Source organism: Bufo gargarizans, chromosome 4 (assembly GCF_014858855.1).
Source record: "Bufo gargarizans isolate SCDJY-AF-19 chromosome 4, ASM1485885v1, whole genome shotgun sequence".
In the NCBI taxonomy this organism is placed as follows: Eukaryota; Metazoa; Chordata; class Amphibia; order Anura; family Bufonidae; genus Bufo; species Bufo gargarizans.
The window spans coordinates 333,973,258-333,993,913 of NC_058083.1; the positions used below are offsets into that span (position 1 = coordinate 333,973,258).

The window sequence follows — 20,656 nt, forward strand, 5'->3', positions numbered from 1 at the left end:
AAGACTTGCCAGCTCTCCTGATATGTCCGTTTTAGTAAATACTTTTATTCCCCATCATATAAACAATCCTGCAGCATCTTCTCTTACATATGTGCAGTGTACAGTTACTCAGCTATTCCTCCTGGAAATGTATGAATACAAATTACTGCAGTATCTTTTCTTACATATGTGCAGTGTATCGTTTCTCTGTTATTCCTCCTGAAAATGTATGAATACATTGACAACTACAGTATTACTACATAGTCTGGCACTACCAGCAGTAACTGTATACAGTCAGCATGTGTAACACCCAGTTGTAAATTCATTTATACATTTTTAGGAGAAATAGCAGAGGAATGGCAGATGAGTTGCTCGAGAATAGTAATACAAGTAGTTACTAAAACAGATATATCAGGAGAGCTGACAGGCCCTCTTAAACTGGGGATTTTTCTTGTTAGATACACAACATATAATTACATTGAAGCATTCATTTGTATCTTGAATTCATACTCTTTAATTAAAATACGAAAGAACTCACAAAATCGTTATCAAGCACGTTGTCCAGTTTAGACAAAGCATGTTCATTAGCGTGCCTTCTTAAGGGTGTTCCTCCGCACCCCTGGCCAGCTGCTATCACATCTGGGTAATCTGTCGTTTTAGTCAAACATAAAGGATTACACAACACCCATCCCTCTATTAGCTCAGCATGCTTGTAAGGAGGACTTAGGAGAATAGTATCAATGCGAGTAACAGATCCTAAACAGCTATAAAGAGATATTTCACGTCATTCATTGGTCTGCATCACTAAATAAATACATCCATTGGTGCAGTCACCAAAACCTGCACAAGCTTTGACTGGCATCTACATAATAAAAAAAAAAATTTACATGATTTTTTTTTTACAACATTCCAAGTCTTTGAGCAATGCACGTTTTACTATACAGGCAGTATTTAGCATGGACATAAAGAACCTTTTACTTATATAGGCTTTCTAGCTTGCTGTTTAAATATTACGTTCCCCTAACATACAAAAAAAACACACGTTGACAACACAGATACATACAACATTGACACATACAAGTATGCGGGTGGCCTGTCCATTAACACTGAATTCTGGTCAGACTAGAAGCTGTCAGTAAACTGATCTTTTGGCCCATATTTACAATGGCAACAATACATCATGCCTGGCACTCGAAATAACTCTAATGAAAATGTGTTCCACTACAGTCTACATTCAGAAGTGTATTTCCTTTGTGTTAAGATTGTGCCCACCTTGTCACAGAATAAGGCCTCCTGCACACAACCTTATCTGTTTTGTGGTCCGCAAACCTTGGATCCGCAAAGCATGGATACTGTCCGTGTGCTTCCTGCACCTATTGTAAAAATGCCAATTCTTGTCCACAAAACAGAGAAGAATAGATGTTCTATTTTTTGGGGGGATGGACATATGGCTGCCTGGATGTGGACAGCACATTTATGACCTCTGTGTGCTGTCCTCATTTTTTGCAGCCCCATAGAAATAAATGGGTCCGCGTGCGAACAGCAAAAAATGCAGATCGGATGCAGACCAGAAATCAATCATATGCTTGAGGCCTCATTCTCAAAAATGAAGACAAATCTCTATTCCATCCAGTGCTGCATTTTTGTATGCGGCTTGAATGGCTCAATGCTCAGTGAATTATAGTAATAGGTTAGAAGTATATAATATACAGAAAAACAGTCAAACAGAGTATCTGGCTGTATACAGTAGGCAAAAGGATTATGTTTTGCCAAAAATGACACAATACTATCCAATTTTACCAATCAGGCAATGTAGACTCATAACAGCAACAATGAAAACTCTTAAAAAAAAAAGCTTTTCACACCTCAACATTTCAATAGGGAAAGGGGAATAAAATGATGCTGGATCTCTATGGATGCTGGAGGTCTTCCAAGAGAACACAGGATACATGGAGTCTTACATGTTTGATTATTCCTTCCCCAACATCTGTTATCTGCGGACTATCAGGAGGCCCAAATCCACTGACTAATCCTACCAAAATTGTCGGGTTACGCCAACCTTGATCTAATATGTATGGCAAGTTTTAGGTGCAGAAAAGGATATCTAGATTCCATTCTACAGAGCTTACGCTGTATAATGGTCTTCACTGCAATAAAGCATTAAAGGGGTTTTCCAAGATAATTAAAAATCTCAGACAAGCCTTTGTCCACATTGAGGATTGGATATGGACCAATTCACTTCAATGGGGCAGCAAAAGATTCAGATGGCACACAGTGTACTGTCCGCATCTGTTTGTGCGTTCCGTTGCATCCGCAAAAATATAGAACATGTCCTATTCTTGTCTGCATTATGAACAAGGATAGGACAGTTCTATTATGGGCCGGACTTTCCATTCTGCAAAATACACAAGATGACCAATTTGCGAAACAGGCAACGGATCATGTACACGAGCCCTTATAATCGCGTAAAATAAAAAAGCATTAATTAGGTTCTCCTGCCGCTGTTTGCTTAAAAACAGCAGCAGCAACGTGTAGGTATACGGCATGTGACTGAGGTAGCCAATCACTGTCCACAGCGATCCACCACTGAGGACTGTGGTCAGCTGCAGCGGTAACGTTCTGTATATCTGCTGCAGCCAATCACTGACAATCTGTAAACCGCTGCTGTTTGCAAACAGTGACAGCAGAATGGCCAGCGTCACAGAGAACTGAGTTAAAGAAAGGGGTGTATTTTTATTTATTTTTTTAAGCCATCTTCGAGCTTGCCTAAGAATTTTTATTTATCTTGGAAAATGCCTTTAATTATTCCATTAAATAGAATCAAAAATTATTATTTTAATTTATGTAGTGAATGAAAGCTACACTTTTCCCAACCATGACAATATTTGCTCTGTATATTTCAGAGAGTTCCTGACATATCAGCACATGCAAACAGCTGTCTCATGGACCGCTGGGCTGTCTCTGTAAAGAAAGACCCATTTTGCCGTTCTATATAACCAAATACGTATTTCTGTTTTGCATATGATTGGATAATCAATGACATAACTTGGTAAAAATACTTATATAGTCATAATGTGAACTGAGCGGAAAGAAGATCGTATATCTATTGTAAAAGCTGCGCTGGGAGCACTAGGCTGGTGTCACAAATAGGTTTTCTTGGCATTTTTGATGCACTTTTTTAATGGTAAAAACACACTTCCAGATGTTGCATGAAAGTCTATGGGAAATATTAAACACATTTTTTATTTCCTGCTATTTATGGGTCAATGGTGTTTTGTTTTCTTTTGAAATTGCACAAGGCTCTGGGTGTGGTATGTTTTCCCTTATTACTTGGCATTTTTGCACCATGATTACGGGTGGGTTCACACTAGCATTATAACATGGTTAGGCCCCATGCACACGGCCGTGTGCGGGCCGTGGAACCGCGGCCTGGATCCCTCCTGAGAGCAGGAGCGCATGGCGTCACTGGTTTCTATGACGCCGTGCGCTCCCTGCTGCCGCCACAATACAGTAATACACTGGTATGATCTATACCAGTGTATTACTGTACTGTGCCGGCAGCAGGGAGCGCACGGCGTCATAGCAACCAGTGACGCCGTGCGCTCCTGCTCTCAGGAGGGATCCAGGCCGCGGTTCCACGGCCCGCACACGGCCGTGAAACATGGCCGTGTGCATGGGGCCTTATAATGGAAAATAACTGAATCCATAAGACGGAAGGACGGAACCGTTCTTCTGCCCATATGGGAAAGAACAACAGGACTTTGTTTTCCGTCTTGCATAATGGATAACCCAGACGGATCCGTTTTGATTCCCATAGGCTTCTATTAGGACGGAAAGCAAACGGAATGCCTTCTAAAGGCTTCTGTTTTGGATTCTGTCATAATACAAGTCTATGGGCAGAAGAACTGATCCGTCCTTCTGTCTTATGGATTCCGTTATTTTCAGTTATAACGGAAAGCCATAAGGGAATACCTAATGCTAGTGTGAACCCACCCTACCATTGTTTTCTGACCTGCTTGCAAATTTGCAAGTGCCAATGTGTGATGTGTTTTTATGGCGTGTTCCTCTACAGAGGAAGTGACATTACTTATTTTTCTATTTACAACATACAAGGCATATAGGTGGTAAAACACACGGTGTGGGCAAAAATATCTCCAATATGCCTATAATACATTACAATTTTTTTTTTTGGCTTTTATTGGCTGAAATAATGCACAACGCCAAACTATGTATGGCAGCACACTTAGGTTCCTACACTCATAAATTTGGTCTGCATTTCATATTTCCCATAGACTTTTAGCTGAAATCTAGAGATGGTGTTTTCCCACAATTTTTTTGTTTCCATTCACCTTAATGGAGGTTGCAGAAATCCATGTGCTTGCTTGCCCGATTTACATGAATGGAACAGATTTTCAGTCGTTGAATTTTCTGCCACAAAATCTGTGAAGGTGCCCTAAAACTGCACAGAAACACCATTAATAATCTAACAGTGAACCCATCCTAACAGTGTATAATGTTGCATACTTCTTTATCATGTACCTGTTCTATAAGTTTAAAACTTAAGAGGCAAAAAAAATAAATCTTCTGATGGTGTCAAATCAATTCCCAAAATTCTTGGGACTCGTCAAATTAGAAAAAAACATTTTTTTACTTTAAAGGCTGTGGACACCTTTGGGGGCAATAAAAAAAAATGGCTCTACTTATTTTGGGGTAAAAATCATTTTTTTCAATTGGTCTTTATTAAAAAAAAAAAAAATGTCAGCCATTTTCCTAGCATAACTGTGTAATCTGTGTATTTGCAGAGCAGCAGGTTCTGTGTTTACAATGAATCCAGTCATCTGACGGCTCATGTGAATCCCTTATGTGTGATCTCCTGAAACTGAACTGAGATGAATCAAGAGTTTAAACATGGCTACAGAGCAGACAGCTCTGCTAGAAACTGACATTCTGCAGATACACTCTCAATTAACCCCTGTAGTACAAGAACTGCTGGAAATGTTAAAAAAAAAAAAACACACAAATTATTTTTTGAGCCCAAAATGAGTGGAATGCAATAATAAATGCCTCCAAAGGTGTCCATAGCTTTTAGGTTATTTCCGAATTCCTGCAACGTCTTAAAAACCTCTCCTCCTATTGACATAAAGTGCACTTAGCTGCTAATCCATTAAGAGACTGACCCTCTGGACATTTCTGACATACATCATGTACATGTAAGAGTGCTGAGATGTGCTGCTTTGCTGTTCAGTGTTCTCATATTTAGCATTTCTCTGGGGTGTTGATCCTTGAAAGACAGAACATTAACTAACTGAGGCAGAGGTGAGGACAGAGGACCTCATGTAATACAGTGCTGGGGGAAGGAGGTGTATGGAGGGAATGTGCATGGAGGGTGACATGGGCTGACTAGATGACACCATTTCATATACTTATGGTATCCAGTGCAACGATCCTGTACATGCAAATATTCTGTTCAATTAAGTGCTAGCTATTTAATCATATAAACATATGCATCCAGCAAATATGTCTGCCTTCTGATCTACCCATCTAGTTAGTGTTCAGCGTCAGTGGCTGGATTGTCGTATTAGTCTCATTTCACGTTTAGACATAGTGTCATAGCCTTCACCTGCTATTCAAGACATCTTGCTGGGTTGGAAAAAATCCCATTTCTTCAGTGCAGTCACAAAGGAATGTGGGTTGGCTCCTGTAACCTTCATTTCCTGTTTCAATAGTAAAGACACAACCCTGCAAAGAAAACCTGTTTTATCAAGAAACTAATTGATACAGCTATCCAAGATGGATTCATAGATTAATGTTCCCTCCGATAGGAGAATCAGAGTTTTAAAATATTCTCTGAGAAAAATGTCAGCCAGTAGTTGTCATCCACGGCTTATTATTCGACATACATGTTAAGTAACCATCATGGGGTAAAGCAGCTTTAGTTTTGGCGCTGGGAAGTTTGCAGGAAGTAGGCAATTCTCATACGGCAAAAAAAGGAATAGCTCAAGTCAACATGGCGATTTGTCAAATAGCCCATCGCTGCTGTGTGAGTTTAAGGCATTGTTCTTTTCCTTTAAAATAATTTATAATACTTGATTGTCTGGCCACATATTGAAAACCAAATTAAAGTCCAAGAGGAATATTAACTGGAAAAATGAGAGCATAAAAGCAAAGACTGGTGCGTTTTCAGTGTAGCCAAGTCTGGTTCTCATATACTAAGACTTCAAAAATGGGCACAAACTGAGGAAATTCAGAGCACTCAAGGAAGATACATTTCTCCAGTGTGGCCTGGATTCTTATACATTCTTCATACTCCTCCTATGGACGGTGAAATCTGAAATAAGAGAACTCATCAACACACACAATAGTATGCCGTATAGGCCACCAATGTTCTGTGAGCTTTAAGTAGATCTAAAACCATTCAGACTAAATAGCACACAGGAGAATGGGAGACAACTCACCTTGTAAACTGGCGACTTTCTTCATGCACCTCCATTTCTGTACTCTTAAACTCATTTAGTTCTTTCCGTATAGCAGCCTGAAAAATAGCGTAAAATGTTAGAAACTACAGCTCCACACACAGTGGTCATGTACCTACAGAGTGGAATGAAGGTCACTTCAAAGACCATGCATGGAGCTGAAAGGTGACAGCAAAGGGATGTTTTCAGCAAACGTGGGCCATATACTGTACATTACAAGCATGCTGATCAAAATCGATCATTTCAACCAAAGCAATTGTTTTAGAGTGAAAACTTATTGTACATTCCTTTTAGCTATCATGTTCTGGAAAGAAGTTGGCAATGTGCCCAATTTTCATCCAAATGGCAAGTCCACAAAATATCTTTCCCTGAAAGAACATTCCTAGAAGACCATTTCTGCTTCCCCTGATGTCATTGACCATGTATGTTAAAGGGGTTGTCTTATCATAGACAATGGGGGCATATCGCTAGGATATGCCCCCATTGTCTTATAGGTGCGGGTCCCACTGCTGGGACCCGCACCTATATCGAGAACGGAGCCCCCCATGGTGGTGGCTGGAGGACTCCGGTCTGGCCACCACCAAGCCGGCTCCCCATAGAAGGGAAGCCAGCGCTCGGCTATTTTCGCCGGCCCCATAGAAAATGATTGGTGAGAGGCTGCGCATGTGCAGTGCGCCCTCCTTCACTTGAGGGGCTCCGTTCTCGATATACGTGCGGTGGGACCCGCACCTATAAGACAATAGGGGCATATCCTAGAAATATGCCCCCATTGTCCATGATGAGACAACCCCTGTAAACAACTGTAGTGGCCAATATGGAATAAAATGAGTATGGCTTCTTTGGCAGAACAATCCCACCTACTTCTGTCTAATATGTATGGCCATTTGACTCTTCTGATTGACACTCTCATGCTACTGTGTGCATATCCGAATTCTGAACAAGTCTATACCTATCCTGCAGACTACCCATGCAACTGTACCTCTTCACAGAACAAAGAAATCCCTCCCTAGAATCTACTGTAAAAACAAATCCATTACTATACATTATATATGTATCCTTTGGGGCCCCCGAGTCCTTTAGGATCATGAAGTGATTCTGGATAACTCTTTGCACAACCAATACCATATGTAGGACAGTTCCTGCAAAGTATAGCAAAGCCAACCCCAATGGCTGCTTCTTGTCTTCCTAATGGTAACCCTTGCTGATAATTGTATTTTCTTCATTTACAGTGGGCAGTGTTTAAATTGTAATAATTGGCTTCCATTCACATGTCCATAATTTTTGCGGAACAGGTGCGGACCCATTCATTTCAATGGGGCCGCAAAAGATGCAGACAGCACACTGTCAGCATCTGTAGTTTCGTTCTGTGGTCTGGCAAAAAAGATAGAGCAAGTCCTTTTCTGGTCTGGAATCGCAGACAAGAATAGGCATTTCTATGATAGGGCTGGTCGTATGCACTTCGCTAAATGCGGAATGTACACGGCCGGTATCTGTGTTTTGCGCAATTTGCGGAACGCAAAACACTTACGGACGTCTGAATGAACTCTTATTGTGTGTACGGTATACAGTCTTCTTCTTGCCTCAGATTGCATCACGCCTGCTAGGCTGACAGGCACAGTGCCTTTTAATCTGCTGTAAACAGGTTTCAGGGCTTTAAGATGTTTTTGTACATGAAATGGCTCGGTAACAGTTACAATTACGGAACATTTTTGATGTCCAACAATGTACTTATTTCAATTTGCAAGCAGATGGGTGATTTCAAAAGACAGCTCGATTAATTAGACTCATATCAGAGACATTTGGTAATCCTTTAAGTGCACAGATGAGAAGAGAAGGCAGTCTTCTAATTAGCAGTGCTGAATTCCTCACTTTCAGTGGCCTCGGGACTGACAGGATGTTACGTGCAGAAGGGATGACTTGGATTTACTAAAACTAACAGAAATAATAATCTCTGATTTTGGATTGACAGAACAAAACTCAGCTTGCGAAACGTTAATCTGTTCATATCCATGGCATTTATGTGCACAAAAGGCCATCTGCCGACACTGTTTTTCTCTATGCTTCCTCAAGGCCATTTTATGTAGATGGACATTTATTAAACAATAAGGCCCCTTGCAGACGAGCGTGAGCGGATTAGGTCCCGATGCGTTGCGAATGCGTTCAGTGAAAAATGCGTGATTTCGCAAGCAAGTTCAGTCAGTTTTGTCTGCGATCGGGTTCAGTTTTATCGCGCGGTTGCAATGCGATTTAATGCGTTTTGCACGCGCGTGATAAAAAAACTAAATGTTTACAAACAACATCTCTTCATTTCATCAGTGAAAAACGCATCACAGCCGCACTTGCTTGCGATTTTCATGCAGTCCCATTAACATCTATGGGGCCAGCGTTGCGTGAAAATCGCAGAATATAGAACACGCTGCGATTTTCACACAACGCACAAGTGATGCGTGAAAACCAACGCTCATGTACACAAACCCATTGAAATTAATGGGTCTGGATTCCGTGCGGGCGCAATGCGTTCGCATCACACATTCCACCCACGCGGAATACTCGCTCGAGTGATAGGGGCCTAAGGATATATTCATACAAGGCAGATTGGTTGCAAAAATGTTTGCAACTGTCCCATTCCTCTGAATCAGGCTTGCAGCAATCCATATTCCCCATCCAGATTAATGTAACGGATTTTCAGTTGCAGAAATTTTGGCAACAATTCTGAAATCACGTGCCGTTCAGCATTCGGCGCAGTGAGGGAAAGACACTTGCAGGCTCTCAGGTTCCTCACCGCGCCTTAATACTTGCTTAATACTGAACAACGTGAGATGTCACCAGAGCACAGGGCTGGCAGACAGATGCGAGCGCTGCCTGGCCCTGTCAATCAGGACTTGGAGGGAGGCGACAAAGGTGGGAGAACGGAGCCTCTAGGAGCAGGAACAACGCCGCCCCCCCCCCCCTGCTCCCATAGGCTAATTAGCATATTATAAAAGTTAGATTTCTGGCATAACGGGGGGCATAGATAAAAGTAGGAATAGGCTAGCTAGGTTTAGCTGACATTAGCACATCGCCAATGTCAGCTAGCTTAATAGGGTTAAATCTGGTGACAGAATCCCTTTAACACAACAGACTCCATAGAATATAACTGTACAGAAATGTCTGTTTGTCCTTGCCTTGTCCGCAGGAGTTAACCTTGCCCAGGGTTTATCGGCGCGGCGGTCATAGTCCAGAGAGTCAGTAACCTCTACATATTCGTTGAAGCGCAAGATACGTCTGGCCTGCAGTTCAGCCACTGAGGGCCTCAGGCTGAGCTATAAATTAGAAGCAAGGAAAGAAGAGAAAGCAGTTACAGTACCAAATGTTAATTAGGTCCATGCCCTATATTAAGCAAATTATGACAAGGTTCTTATAAAATGGACACTGTGAAGGGTCTACATATAAGAGATTCTATCCCAATGAACCTATTAAAACATGACCTATTTTTATATATTGCTCGAGTATTTCCTCACATTGTTGTCCTACATAAAGTAAGGCTTTGGTATCAATGTCTACGAGACATTTACAATACAAGGTAGGTAAGTTAAGGCGAAGGTTCACCTTAAAGGATTCAGCTTAGAAAGCCTATTTAATTATAAATTACACTCACAGACAAAAAAAAAATAACGTACTAAGGAGGAGTTGTTGGAATCCAATGAAACTTTCTATGTGTGGATGTAATGATGATATATGTAAATAAAAAAGTAGGCTCTAGTACCCTGCTGGACCGCCTCTAGCCTGGATACAAGATGAGACAGAGTTGGGCATGGAGGCATACAGGTTCTGTATGATATCCTGTGGCACAGATGTCGTAGTTGGACCTGTAGATCCTGCACACTCATAGGTTGTGGAAGCTGGTCTCCCAGCTGGTCCCATAAATGCTCTATTGGCAATAGATCTGGTGACCAGGCAGACCAGGAAGGTTTTGCAATCTGCCAGACACATTCCTGGGAAACGTTTGCTGTGTATGAGCGAGCATTATCCTGCCATGCGGGGTAACATGTCTGCACATATTGCTGAGCTGTTAGTGTGGCTCTTATCACTATTTGGGGTGACCGACTATTGTTTGCAATGGCTCCCCAGATCATCACATTAGTAAATGGGGCAGTGTGTCACTCTACATCAAAGGGAAGATTGAAGCACTCATCACAAGGCCTCCATTCTCGAACCTGATCTTTGTCGGATCCCAAACAGAACCCGGATTTACTGCTAAAGATGATACAGTTCTAGTCTGTAACAGACCAGGTTTCTTTTTCACAACATTATCAATGGTAGAACACATAATTGGTGCTGTGACACCAAATTTCCATCTGCTAAGCACCTGGAAATAGTCCGTGCAGAGACAGGGGTGTGTAATGAAAGTGTCATCTGCATCTGGATGGTTGACAACAAAACTGTAGGAGTTGCCTGAGCTTGTTGGTGGATAAAATGATCCTCTATACTGGTGGTTTGTCTACGCCGTCTAGAGCCTGCTCATTATATGTGCATTCCCTCACATAACCACTGCTGCTTACCTCATGGTCAGAACAGCCTATATAGCAGGCAATTCATCAAAAGAACCATCCTGTTCTCACAGTCCAATGATGCGATGTCAACTGGACAGAATGCCTTCAAGCACATCGTAAAGGCATGTCTAGCTTTTAACAATCTCTCACCAACAGGTACACTACCCAAAAGTAGCCACTGAGGCCCTTTTTATAGGGCAGCGGGAGAAGCACTTTTATGCCCTCTTGTGGCAAGACCCAGTGTCTAAAAAGACCACACCTATAATCACGTACATATCTATATGCAGAGTTTTATAGCAATCTGACATTTCTATCCTGGTGTGTTATATCTTTTGTCAATGAGTGTATTATAAGTTAAAGAAAAAGACCACGTTTCTTCAGGAGCTTCATCTTTAGAAAGTGTAAATAACAGTAACTTTTAAGGCTCCGTTTACGAGACAGGTACGGGTCCCAGAGGCTGGTCTGCACCTATCAGGCAGTGGGGGCATAACCTAGCAATATGTCCCCATTGTCTGAGATGATACAACCCCCTTTGATTTCTAGTGCAAAAAGATTGGTGGGTCTTCTCCAAAAGAAGTGGTGCAGTTTATACCTAGACCTCTTCTCTGTACATTCTGACAGGCTATCTAAACTATTTCTTTTAAATCATTCCAGAAGCAATACCTAGTTCTGAAGCATATTTGATACACTAATTTTTTTTTATACTATTTGTTTTTATGGACACAAAAGATTTCACAAATTATACCATACTGTACTTTGTAAGGCAGGGCTTGATCTCCACTCTGTGGTAACTAAAGCAGGTGGTAAATGCTATAATTGTTGACCATCAACAACAAATACCAAAGAGAATAGTTAAGTCAATGACATTTAAGCTGGCTATGCACATTAGATGTGGGTTCAGCCAATCATCTAATGTGTATGTACAGTGAATGTACAGTTTCCCATGATGGCTGATGTCAGGGGAGATAAGGATCGGAAATGTTTGAGTCATTTGCCCAATCCTTTTGTTAGTGGGGAGAAATGCCACTGCCAGAGTATTCTGGCAGTGACCTTCTCCCAGTCACTACATATGCACGCTCAGCTGAGCAAAGCATGGGTAAGTATGGAATGATCAGGAGAAACGGCTGTCGGACGAATAAGTGTTTGGCTGACAATTACCTCATGGATATGGCCAGCTTAAAGGTAAAATCGTAAAAACGGTAGAAGAAATATATACAACTTTTCACCTGGAAATTCATTCCCATAGTTCCATCAACTTTTCACTGTATGCCTCTGTACCAGATAGCATCCACAAAGTGAAAGGGGTATAGGCCTATTTATCTCTGATTAGGGGGCATTCTACATCAAAATATTCCAGTCAGAATCTTGAATTGTGTATTAAGTAATTAAGTGTATACATCAAGCAAAACCTGTGAAGAACCAGAACATCCTAGCAATCGGACTACTATGCTTTGTCTTACTGCACACTACTTTCACACTAGTTTCATGAGCATCGCACCGTCTCTTCTAGATCAACTAAGAATGCATACCTTCCGAGTCAGTCTTCGCTTCAGTTCTCTTCTTGCTTCCTGTTCCTCTTCTTCATTCTTTTCTAAAGTAAAAAAACAAACAAACAAAAAAAAAACTAAATTATTGAACCTTTAAGTCAGAGTTGCATAACCGAACAAATCAAGTTGGTTACAAATTCTCAGGTGTATATAAGTAGGTAGCCTGATTCGGACACAATATTGTATTCGCCAAAATGTCAATGTTTTATGGCAATAACACTTACCAAATCAGACTATGCATTTTTTTCTACTTGACTTCAGAGTCTCCTGTATGACTTTTGACATCCTGTAAATGAGAGGTCTTCCATATAGCTGCATGGTGAAGCATATGGGCAACAGTTGTTGGATGCCTCTCTTTTACCATCTAATGTAAGCAAACGTGTAACCTTCTCAGCTTATTTGTTCCAATGTTTGATCAACCCTATATAACAAGGCATATTGCCTGGTAGAGTTGAGCATGCTGATTATGATAACGGTTTCTATTTTTCCAGGGTGAATAGTTTCTGAGATATTTAACTTTTTATATTTATGCAAATGACCTATTTTGAGCACTGAGGGGCTAGCCGAAGCACTTGGATTGCCGCTTGTACTTCCCCCTCCCCTTTGACGAGAGGACTAGCCCTTTCTCCTGACGCCTGTGCTGTAGCTTACTTAGTCAAGCTGCTTCACTGCTGGGAAATTATTTTCACTAACTAGGTGGAGAGAACAGTGGTTGAACTAACTACAAGGGTAAGATCTCTCCCAAACACAAGGAATTAGGTGAAAATCTAAGATTATGTGCAAGGGCAAGCCCCTCTTAAATTCTTCCCTGCACTGTGTTACTGCCTACCAGGCATCATCTAGGTCCTGGGGCTGAGTTGCAGTTTGCCTGCAGTTGGACTCCCATGAATAACCAAGTGGCAATCCATTAGCGCATGCTAGGGAATAGGAGATTTACAGTATTCATGTATAGTCAAAAATTCTGCACAAACTACCTTATGCCATAAAGTGTATACGAAATCTCTAAGGAGTGTTACTAGCACTTTGTGAAGCCTGTGAAGAATTCAGGTTGTTCCAGAGGCAGAAGTCCTACTAACATAGCAACTACTTTTGGAATATTAATATGTTACGTTATTCTGGTTCATTAACAGTTGGCAAGTGAATGAAGACAGCTCTCTATGCACTAACAGGTCTGAGAGTGATCCATTGTGAAACTGTTCCCATCTTTGTTTGTGCAGCTGTTTGTAAAATCCTTTCCTGGAAGACATTTCCTGACATTGAAAGCTAGATTAAAAGGCTTATAGAGAAGCCATATGTTATAATATTTACCGACACTTTCTTAAAGATATATTGATCATTTGATTATTTGCTAACCATGCCCTATTATTCATTTCTAGAACTAGACGCTAACAGGGTTGACAGGGCAACTTAAAAATCATTGAGAATGGTGTAACATAATAACAGTATTAATACTCACCTATTTGATGCCTCACAATTCCTATTCTGACACTTACCAGGTCCCTGTTTGTATCTATACTTCCTTGTCCATCTCAATATAACATATATAATATCCAGTACATGTATATAACACTGTAGTCCCTGTCCTTCAAACCACATATCCAAGACCTTTCCACCTCCTGTCGCCTTCTCAAAACTATTTCTTGGATCTGCACATTTCTCAATCACAAGTATGCAAAAATGTACAAGACTTCTGAAACATCCTCCTCTGTGGCCTCCCATCTCCCCTGGAATCTCTACACAGATCTCTCCTGTGCATCTCCCACACTCTGGAACTCCGTAACCCAACACATCAGACTCTCACCTACCATGGAAACCTTCCAAAGAAACATGAAACCCTTTTCAGATGTACAGCGGCCTGGAATAAATGGCACTTTAATAATAATAATTTTCTCTACATAATTGAGTGAGTGAATAATTACATTTAAAAAAAGACTGGTCAAACTCTTTATCCTAAACTAATGGGGGCATGGTATAAAGTAAAGTTAGGGAGAAACAAAAATCTAAATTTTAAACAACCATTCCAATCAGGAAAAAAGTCTGAATGTATAACAAAAAACATACCTAAAAATCATTGTTTGATGTAAGGCCATCACCCTGTGTTGGCAGCAAATGAAAAAATGTACAGGCACTAACAATAATATTAACGATTGTATGTCCCCATGTTCACAATGACTGTCACATATAAATGGCACTTAAGACGCGCTGATCGACATGCTGTATCATACAGCGGGCAGAAATCTGTCAGAGTAAAAGGCTCCTTACTGAGACAGGGTAGTCAAACGTTTCACCATATTTGAGCTTCAATGATTTGCAAATTGGTTTGTGACTGATACCCATCGGGATGCATGGAGTAAATTGATTTGCCAGGTTTAAGATTTGCTTTCTTTGCAAATGTAAGGGAATTTTAAGTGAATCAATTCACCCACCATATTCTAGAGGTCTGTATTTAAAAGAATAAGGGACATTTATTCCCGATCATGGTGTAAAAGATTCATTTGATGGGTGATCACATGTTTCATGGCTGCAAAAACTTTGTCGACCGTATGTTTCCCTGTATAAACAGGGCATAAGCAGCGAACAAAAATGTAAATGAATGGCTGCAAGAACAACGATAAGTAGTCCTCTGCTCGTATGAAGGGCACACATGCTATATCGTCAATCGGCGCTTGTCACCTGACATAAATCTGTCTGTGTGAAACTGCCCATAATTTTCCTACTACGGTCATTAACAAAAATCTGGATTTACATGTTTATAGATGTGCATACATGTGTTGCACATGTGGCCCAATTAACCCCTTCCTGACATCCGCTGTAAAACCATGGCACAATTGTGTTTTTTCTAATTCCAGCCCTATAGTCATTTATTTTCATCCTCCCAATTCATGATATAGGATATTAAATGGCACCATTAGAAAGTACAACTTGTCAAACAATTAATAAGACCTCATACAGGTATGCTAAAGGAGGTAGCACTGTGTTTTCTCTACTGCTATGCCACTGCTACTAGACAAACTGAACATGAGTAAGGCTGCTTTCACACTAGCGTTCGCTGGTCCGTTCGTGAGCTCCGTTTGAAGGGGCTCACGAGCGGACCCGAACGCAGCCGTCCAGCCCTGATGCAGTCTGAATGGAGCGGATCCGCTCAGACTGCATCAGTCTGGCGGCGTTCAGCCTCCGCTCCGCTCGCCTCCGCACGGACAGGCGGACAGCTGAACGCTGCTTGCAGCGTTCGGGTGTCCGCCTGGCCGTGCGGAGGCGTGCGGATCCGTGCGGATCCGTCCAGACTTACAATGTAAGTCAATGGGGACGGATCCGTTTGAAGATGTCACCCTGTGGCTCAATCTTCAGGCGGATCCGTCCCCCATTGACTTTACATTGAAAGTCTGGACGGATCCGTTCGAGGCTATTTTCACACTTAGCTTTTTTTAGCTAATATAATGCAGACGGATCCGTTCTGAACGGAGCCTCCGTCTGCATTATTATGAGCGGATCCGTTCAGAACGGATCCGCCCGAACGCTAGTGTGAAAGTAGCCTAAGGATATGTAATAACATCAAGAAATTACCTAGCACTTGTCATTAATAATACGTGCTATCAGGTGAAACCAGTGCACACAAAGTAACAAAGTATACAGTGATACAATATAAAATGTACTAACGCTTTAAGATGTTCCTTTGTTCCAGTTCTTCACTAGTTGGCCTTTGACTTAATCTCCTAAAAAAGAAAAGGAAAATAAAATAACTACAAATTTACAAAAACTGAGAAAAGTGCTTGCTAGCAACACCTTATAACAGCTACTGAAGATAGGGAGGGACTGTATAAAAGAAAATAAATGAAACACGCATGGCTAATAAACCAAAGACCCACCTAGTACATTACACATTAAACTTTCCATACAATAGACCTCAGTTTTTGGGCTCTTGCACTGCTTGCTGTTGTTTTCTGTAGGGGCCTCCAATGCTACAAGTTTCAGTCCACTCAATACTTGTGGTGACACCTGAAGGCCATGTTGGCCATCAGGAAAAGACATGAAACATGAATTTCCTAATGGAATGTGCACTCATTGACAAAAAAAAATAAAAAATGAACAAACAAATGGAATGAAATAGAGTGAAACTTTATATGTGTGAATGTAATGATGATATATGTGAGTGATTACAATATTCAAGCAAAATGATAAGTTTATTGGGGAAACTGTACAATTGAAAGGAGGCCCTAGTATCCTGTTAGGCTGCCTCTAGCCTGGATACAAGATAAGATACGGCTGGGCATGGAGGCATACAGGTTCTGTATGGTATCCTGTGGCACATTTACCCACAGATGTTGTAGGGCCTGTAGATCCTCATAGGCTGCGGAAGTTGGTGTCCCAACTAGTCCAATAAATGCTCAATTAGTGATATATCTGGTGACCAGGCAGGCCAAGGAAGTGTTGCAATCTGGTGTAGACATTACTGGGAATCACCTGCTGTGTATGATCAACCATTTTCCTGCTAAAAATGGCAGGTAGTAGCCCTGCCATTAAATGCAACACAACGTTGGACGCAGGGTGTTCTGCACATTTTTCTGAGCTGTTAATGTCCCTCACCTCTACTAGGGGAGAGCAGTGTTGTATGCGATGGCTCCCCAGATTATCACATGAGCAGTTGGGGCAGTGTGTCATTCCACAGCAAAGGCAGGATTGAAGTGCTCACCACGAGGCCTCCATATTTCAATCTGACCATCGTGGGACCTCAAACAGAATCTGGACTTGTCTCTAAAAAGACAATACAGTTTCAGTCCATAGTAGACCAGGTTTCTCAGTGACGATACTACTGCAAATGAAGACGGCGGTGGCTGGGTGTCAATGGCAGGACACATAATGGGTGCCATGACACCAAATTTTCTTCTGCTAAGCTCCTGGAAATGGTTTGAGCACAGACAGGGGTGTGTAATGAAGGTGCCACTTGTGTCTAGATGGTGGACAACAAAATTGTGGAAGCTGCTCATGTTTGTCGGGGGATAAAATAATCCTCTCTACTGGTAGTCTGTCTGGGCCATCTGGAGCTTGTACACTGTGTGTGCGTGGTCTCATGTAACCACTGCTTACAAAACCCTCTAACAGCTACCTAGGTCAGAATTACCTAGATGGTGGGCAGTTCATTAAAATGGCCATCTTGCACCCCCTCTCAGAGTCTGTCAACTGGGCAAAATGTTTTTGAGTGTATCATAGACGCATGTCTAGCAGTCAACAATCTCTAACCAAGAGATACACTACCCAAAAGTAGCCTCTGAGACCCGTTTTTATAGGGCTGCGAGGGAGGCAGTTTTACATCCTGTTGTGGCTAGTCCCAGTGCCTAATCAGACCATATCTGTACTAATTTACATATCTGCCTGAGACATAACAGCATGCCAAGTTTTGCAGCAATCCAACATTTCTATATATGGTGCATAATATTTTTTTTGTCAGTGAGTGTAAAGCACAATTATGTCTTGAGATGCAACAATGTAGGCCTAAAGTAGGCCAACTAAACAGTCTAAATATAAGCCAGATTTATTATTTAGCATTATATATCAGGCGCATTTGTAGACAATCGCGTCTAAGTTTACATTGTCTAAATCTTAGATAATATTAGTCAATCTACCCCACTGTATGCTGTAAAATGCACTGTAGAAAAGTCTGTTGAATAGGGTTTTGAACTGTATACACTAATAACTACATAGTTTACCAAAGAGGGAGGGAGTTTATATAAATACCTCACTAATTTTGTTCCAATCTGCTGCCAGAGCTCTTGGCGTTCTTCTTCAGAACTACGTGGTAGAATGTTCTTGTCCTCTAAATCCTTTTTAGTTGGTCTGTTGCCAAGTTTTATGGCAAGTGTATCTCTCCTACGGATTTTACTTGCTAAGGTACCTGGCAAGAAAACATACACAGGATAATAAGTTTTAATATTTATGCTGTTACTAAATCACATACTTTAAGGGCATCTGTTAGCAAATTTGTAGCTATGAAACTGGCTGAGCTGTGCCATGTGCACTTGGCAGCTGAAGGCATCTGTGTGGCTCTCATGTTCATATGTGCCCGCATTGCAGAGAAAAATTTAGTTTTAATATATGCAAATGAGCCTCTAAGAGCAACAGTGACGTTGTCTTTTTTTCTTAGAGGCTCAGCTCTCTCTGCAGCCACCGCACCCTCTGCACTGTGATTGACAATACAAGACAGTAAAAAAGTGATCATGCCTGCCTGGCCCTGTCAATCAAAGTGCAGAGAGTGCGGCAGTTTAAGTGAGAGCAGAGAGGCTCATTTGCATATATTAAAACTTCATTTTTCTCAGCAGTACAGGCACATATGAACATGAGACTAACACAGATGCCTTCAGCTGCCAAGAGCACTGGCAGACACCCAGGAAATGTATCATCAGAAGATGACCTATTGTTTAAATCACATTTTTAAGTTAAAAATGTTTTTAGAATTTTTGGTGAGTTTATTTCTTCCATGTCACTATTCTTATGTACATAATCCTGCATTTTTCACATTGGCCATTAGGTCTAATTATGGGTCCTGATTTCCTGTTATGTACAAGTAACTTTTCAGTAGCTATTATCATCATCACCACAGACGTATAGATAACACAGAATCCACAATTCACAATAGGTGATATCACAGCTTAGCTACTCCCTCCTGACCTCTGCACAGGTTACAGACTAATGTGTGTGTATAGAAAACTCTCCCATATAAGTCAATGGGGTCCCTTCCTGAACATTGTGTCTATACCCCATGTAGGCGGCTCTCAAAAGATAAAAAGTCTTAACATATTTTAGTCCTAGTGGCCAGTGTGAAAATGTCAGGATTATATACATTTTTTTAAATATAGATGATGACATGGAAAAGTTTTAAAAAGCTCACCACAAATTTTACAAAAATATGTTTAACATTAAAACGCGATTTAAAGGGAACCTGTCACCAGGATTTTGTGTATAGAGCGGAGGACATGGGTTGCTAGATGGCCGCTAGCACATCCGCAATATCCAGTCCCCATAGCTCTGTGTGCTTTAATTGTGTAAAAAAAAACATTTGATACATATGCAAATTAACCTGAGATGAGTCCTGTCCCTGACTCGCCTCGCGTACAGGACTCATCTCAGGTAATTTGCATATGGATCAAATCGGGGTTTTTTACACAATAGAAGCACACAGAGCTATGGGGACTGGGTATTGCGGATGTGCTAGCGGCCATCTAGCAACCCATGTCCTCAGCTGTATACCCAAAATCCTGCTGACAGGTTTCCTTTAGACAATAGGTCCTTTTCTGATGACACATTACCTTTAGGGCCCCTTTACACGGGCCAATTATGCAGAAAGGACGTCCATACGAACACTCATTCCTGATAATTGGGGCTTGTGTAAAGGTGCTGCTGATCTGAACACATTGTTGATATGAACATGAAAATGTTTCTGGGCAGCAGATCGTCCTAAGTAAACAGTGATCTGCTGCCCAGAAACAATGAATCCGTATGGAGAGAGCAAATGCAGTAGCGATCACTTGCCTCCATAGAGGACCGGACTGCTGTATGTGAATGCAGCTTTCACCTCCTCCGATGTGAAGATAATTATCAGGAATGAACAGATTGTTCCCGATGACTGCCTGTTAGAAGTCAGTTATAAAAACACACCACTGCAAAACTATCTATTAATCAGAGGCTAGTTTTCTATTGTTAGGTTTAGATTTAGAGGAAAAAAAAAAGCAAAGTTAACGAATAAATTTACATCTTGGGCGAAACGTTAGATAACAGTTAAAACCTCATAATTGCAAACTGTTAACAATTCACTCATAAACGTCTCGTAGTAATAATAGAGGAATAGCACAAAGGGTCATAGGAATTGATGCCCCAAAACTATTATTACAGAAGCCATGCAAGTAGTTGCTAAAACAGACGTCAGGAGAGCCGACAGGTCCACACATTGTTTAGCACAGAATGGTCCACTCTTCCTGCCACATTCACCTACAGTCCCTGGCACAGCATGCTTCCCACCTCCTCTTCTGATACAGTACCACAAATCCCTCCCCGTTATGGTGTGTCTTACACACTGTGCTCCCCAATCCCCTCACTGCACAGGGCCCAAAACAGTGTCCATCTTCCCCCATTC

At 41.3% G+C, this 20,656-nt stretch overlaps 1 protein-coding gene across 5 annotated transcripts in view; it reads right to left on the bottom strand.

Moving 5' to 3' along the window:
* Positions 1–3,859: 3,859 nt before the first annotated feature.
* Positions 3,860–20,656, bottom strand: part of PHACTR2 (phosphatase and actin regulator 2) — a 336,884-nt gene continuing 320,087 nt past the window's right edge. For 4 of the 5 annotated variants that reach the window (XM_044289592.1, XM_044289591.1, XM_044289593.1 and 1 more), the window contains 6 exons: positions 18,265–18,421; positions 16,189–16,244; positions 12,514–12,575; positions 9,617–9,754; positions 6,435–6,511; positions 3,860–6,307 (listed from right to left, as the gene is read on the bottom strand). In XM_044289592.1, coding sequence (XP_044145527.1) covers positions 6,292–6,307; positions 6,435–6,511; positions 9,617–9,754; positions 12,514–12,575; positions 16,189–16,244; positions 18,265–18,421 — 506 coding nt within the window. In that variant the 3' untranslated portion in view covers positions 3,860–6,291. The remainder of the gene's footprint in view (positions 6,308–6,434; positions 6,512–9,616; positions 9,755–12,513; positions 12,576–16,188; positions 16,245–18,264; positions 18,422–20,656) is intronic. The other variant, XR_006388641.1, reaches the window with a different exon arrangement.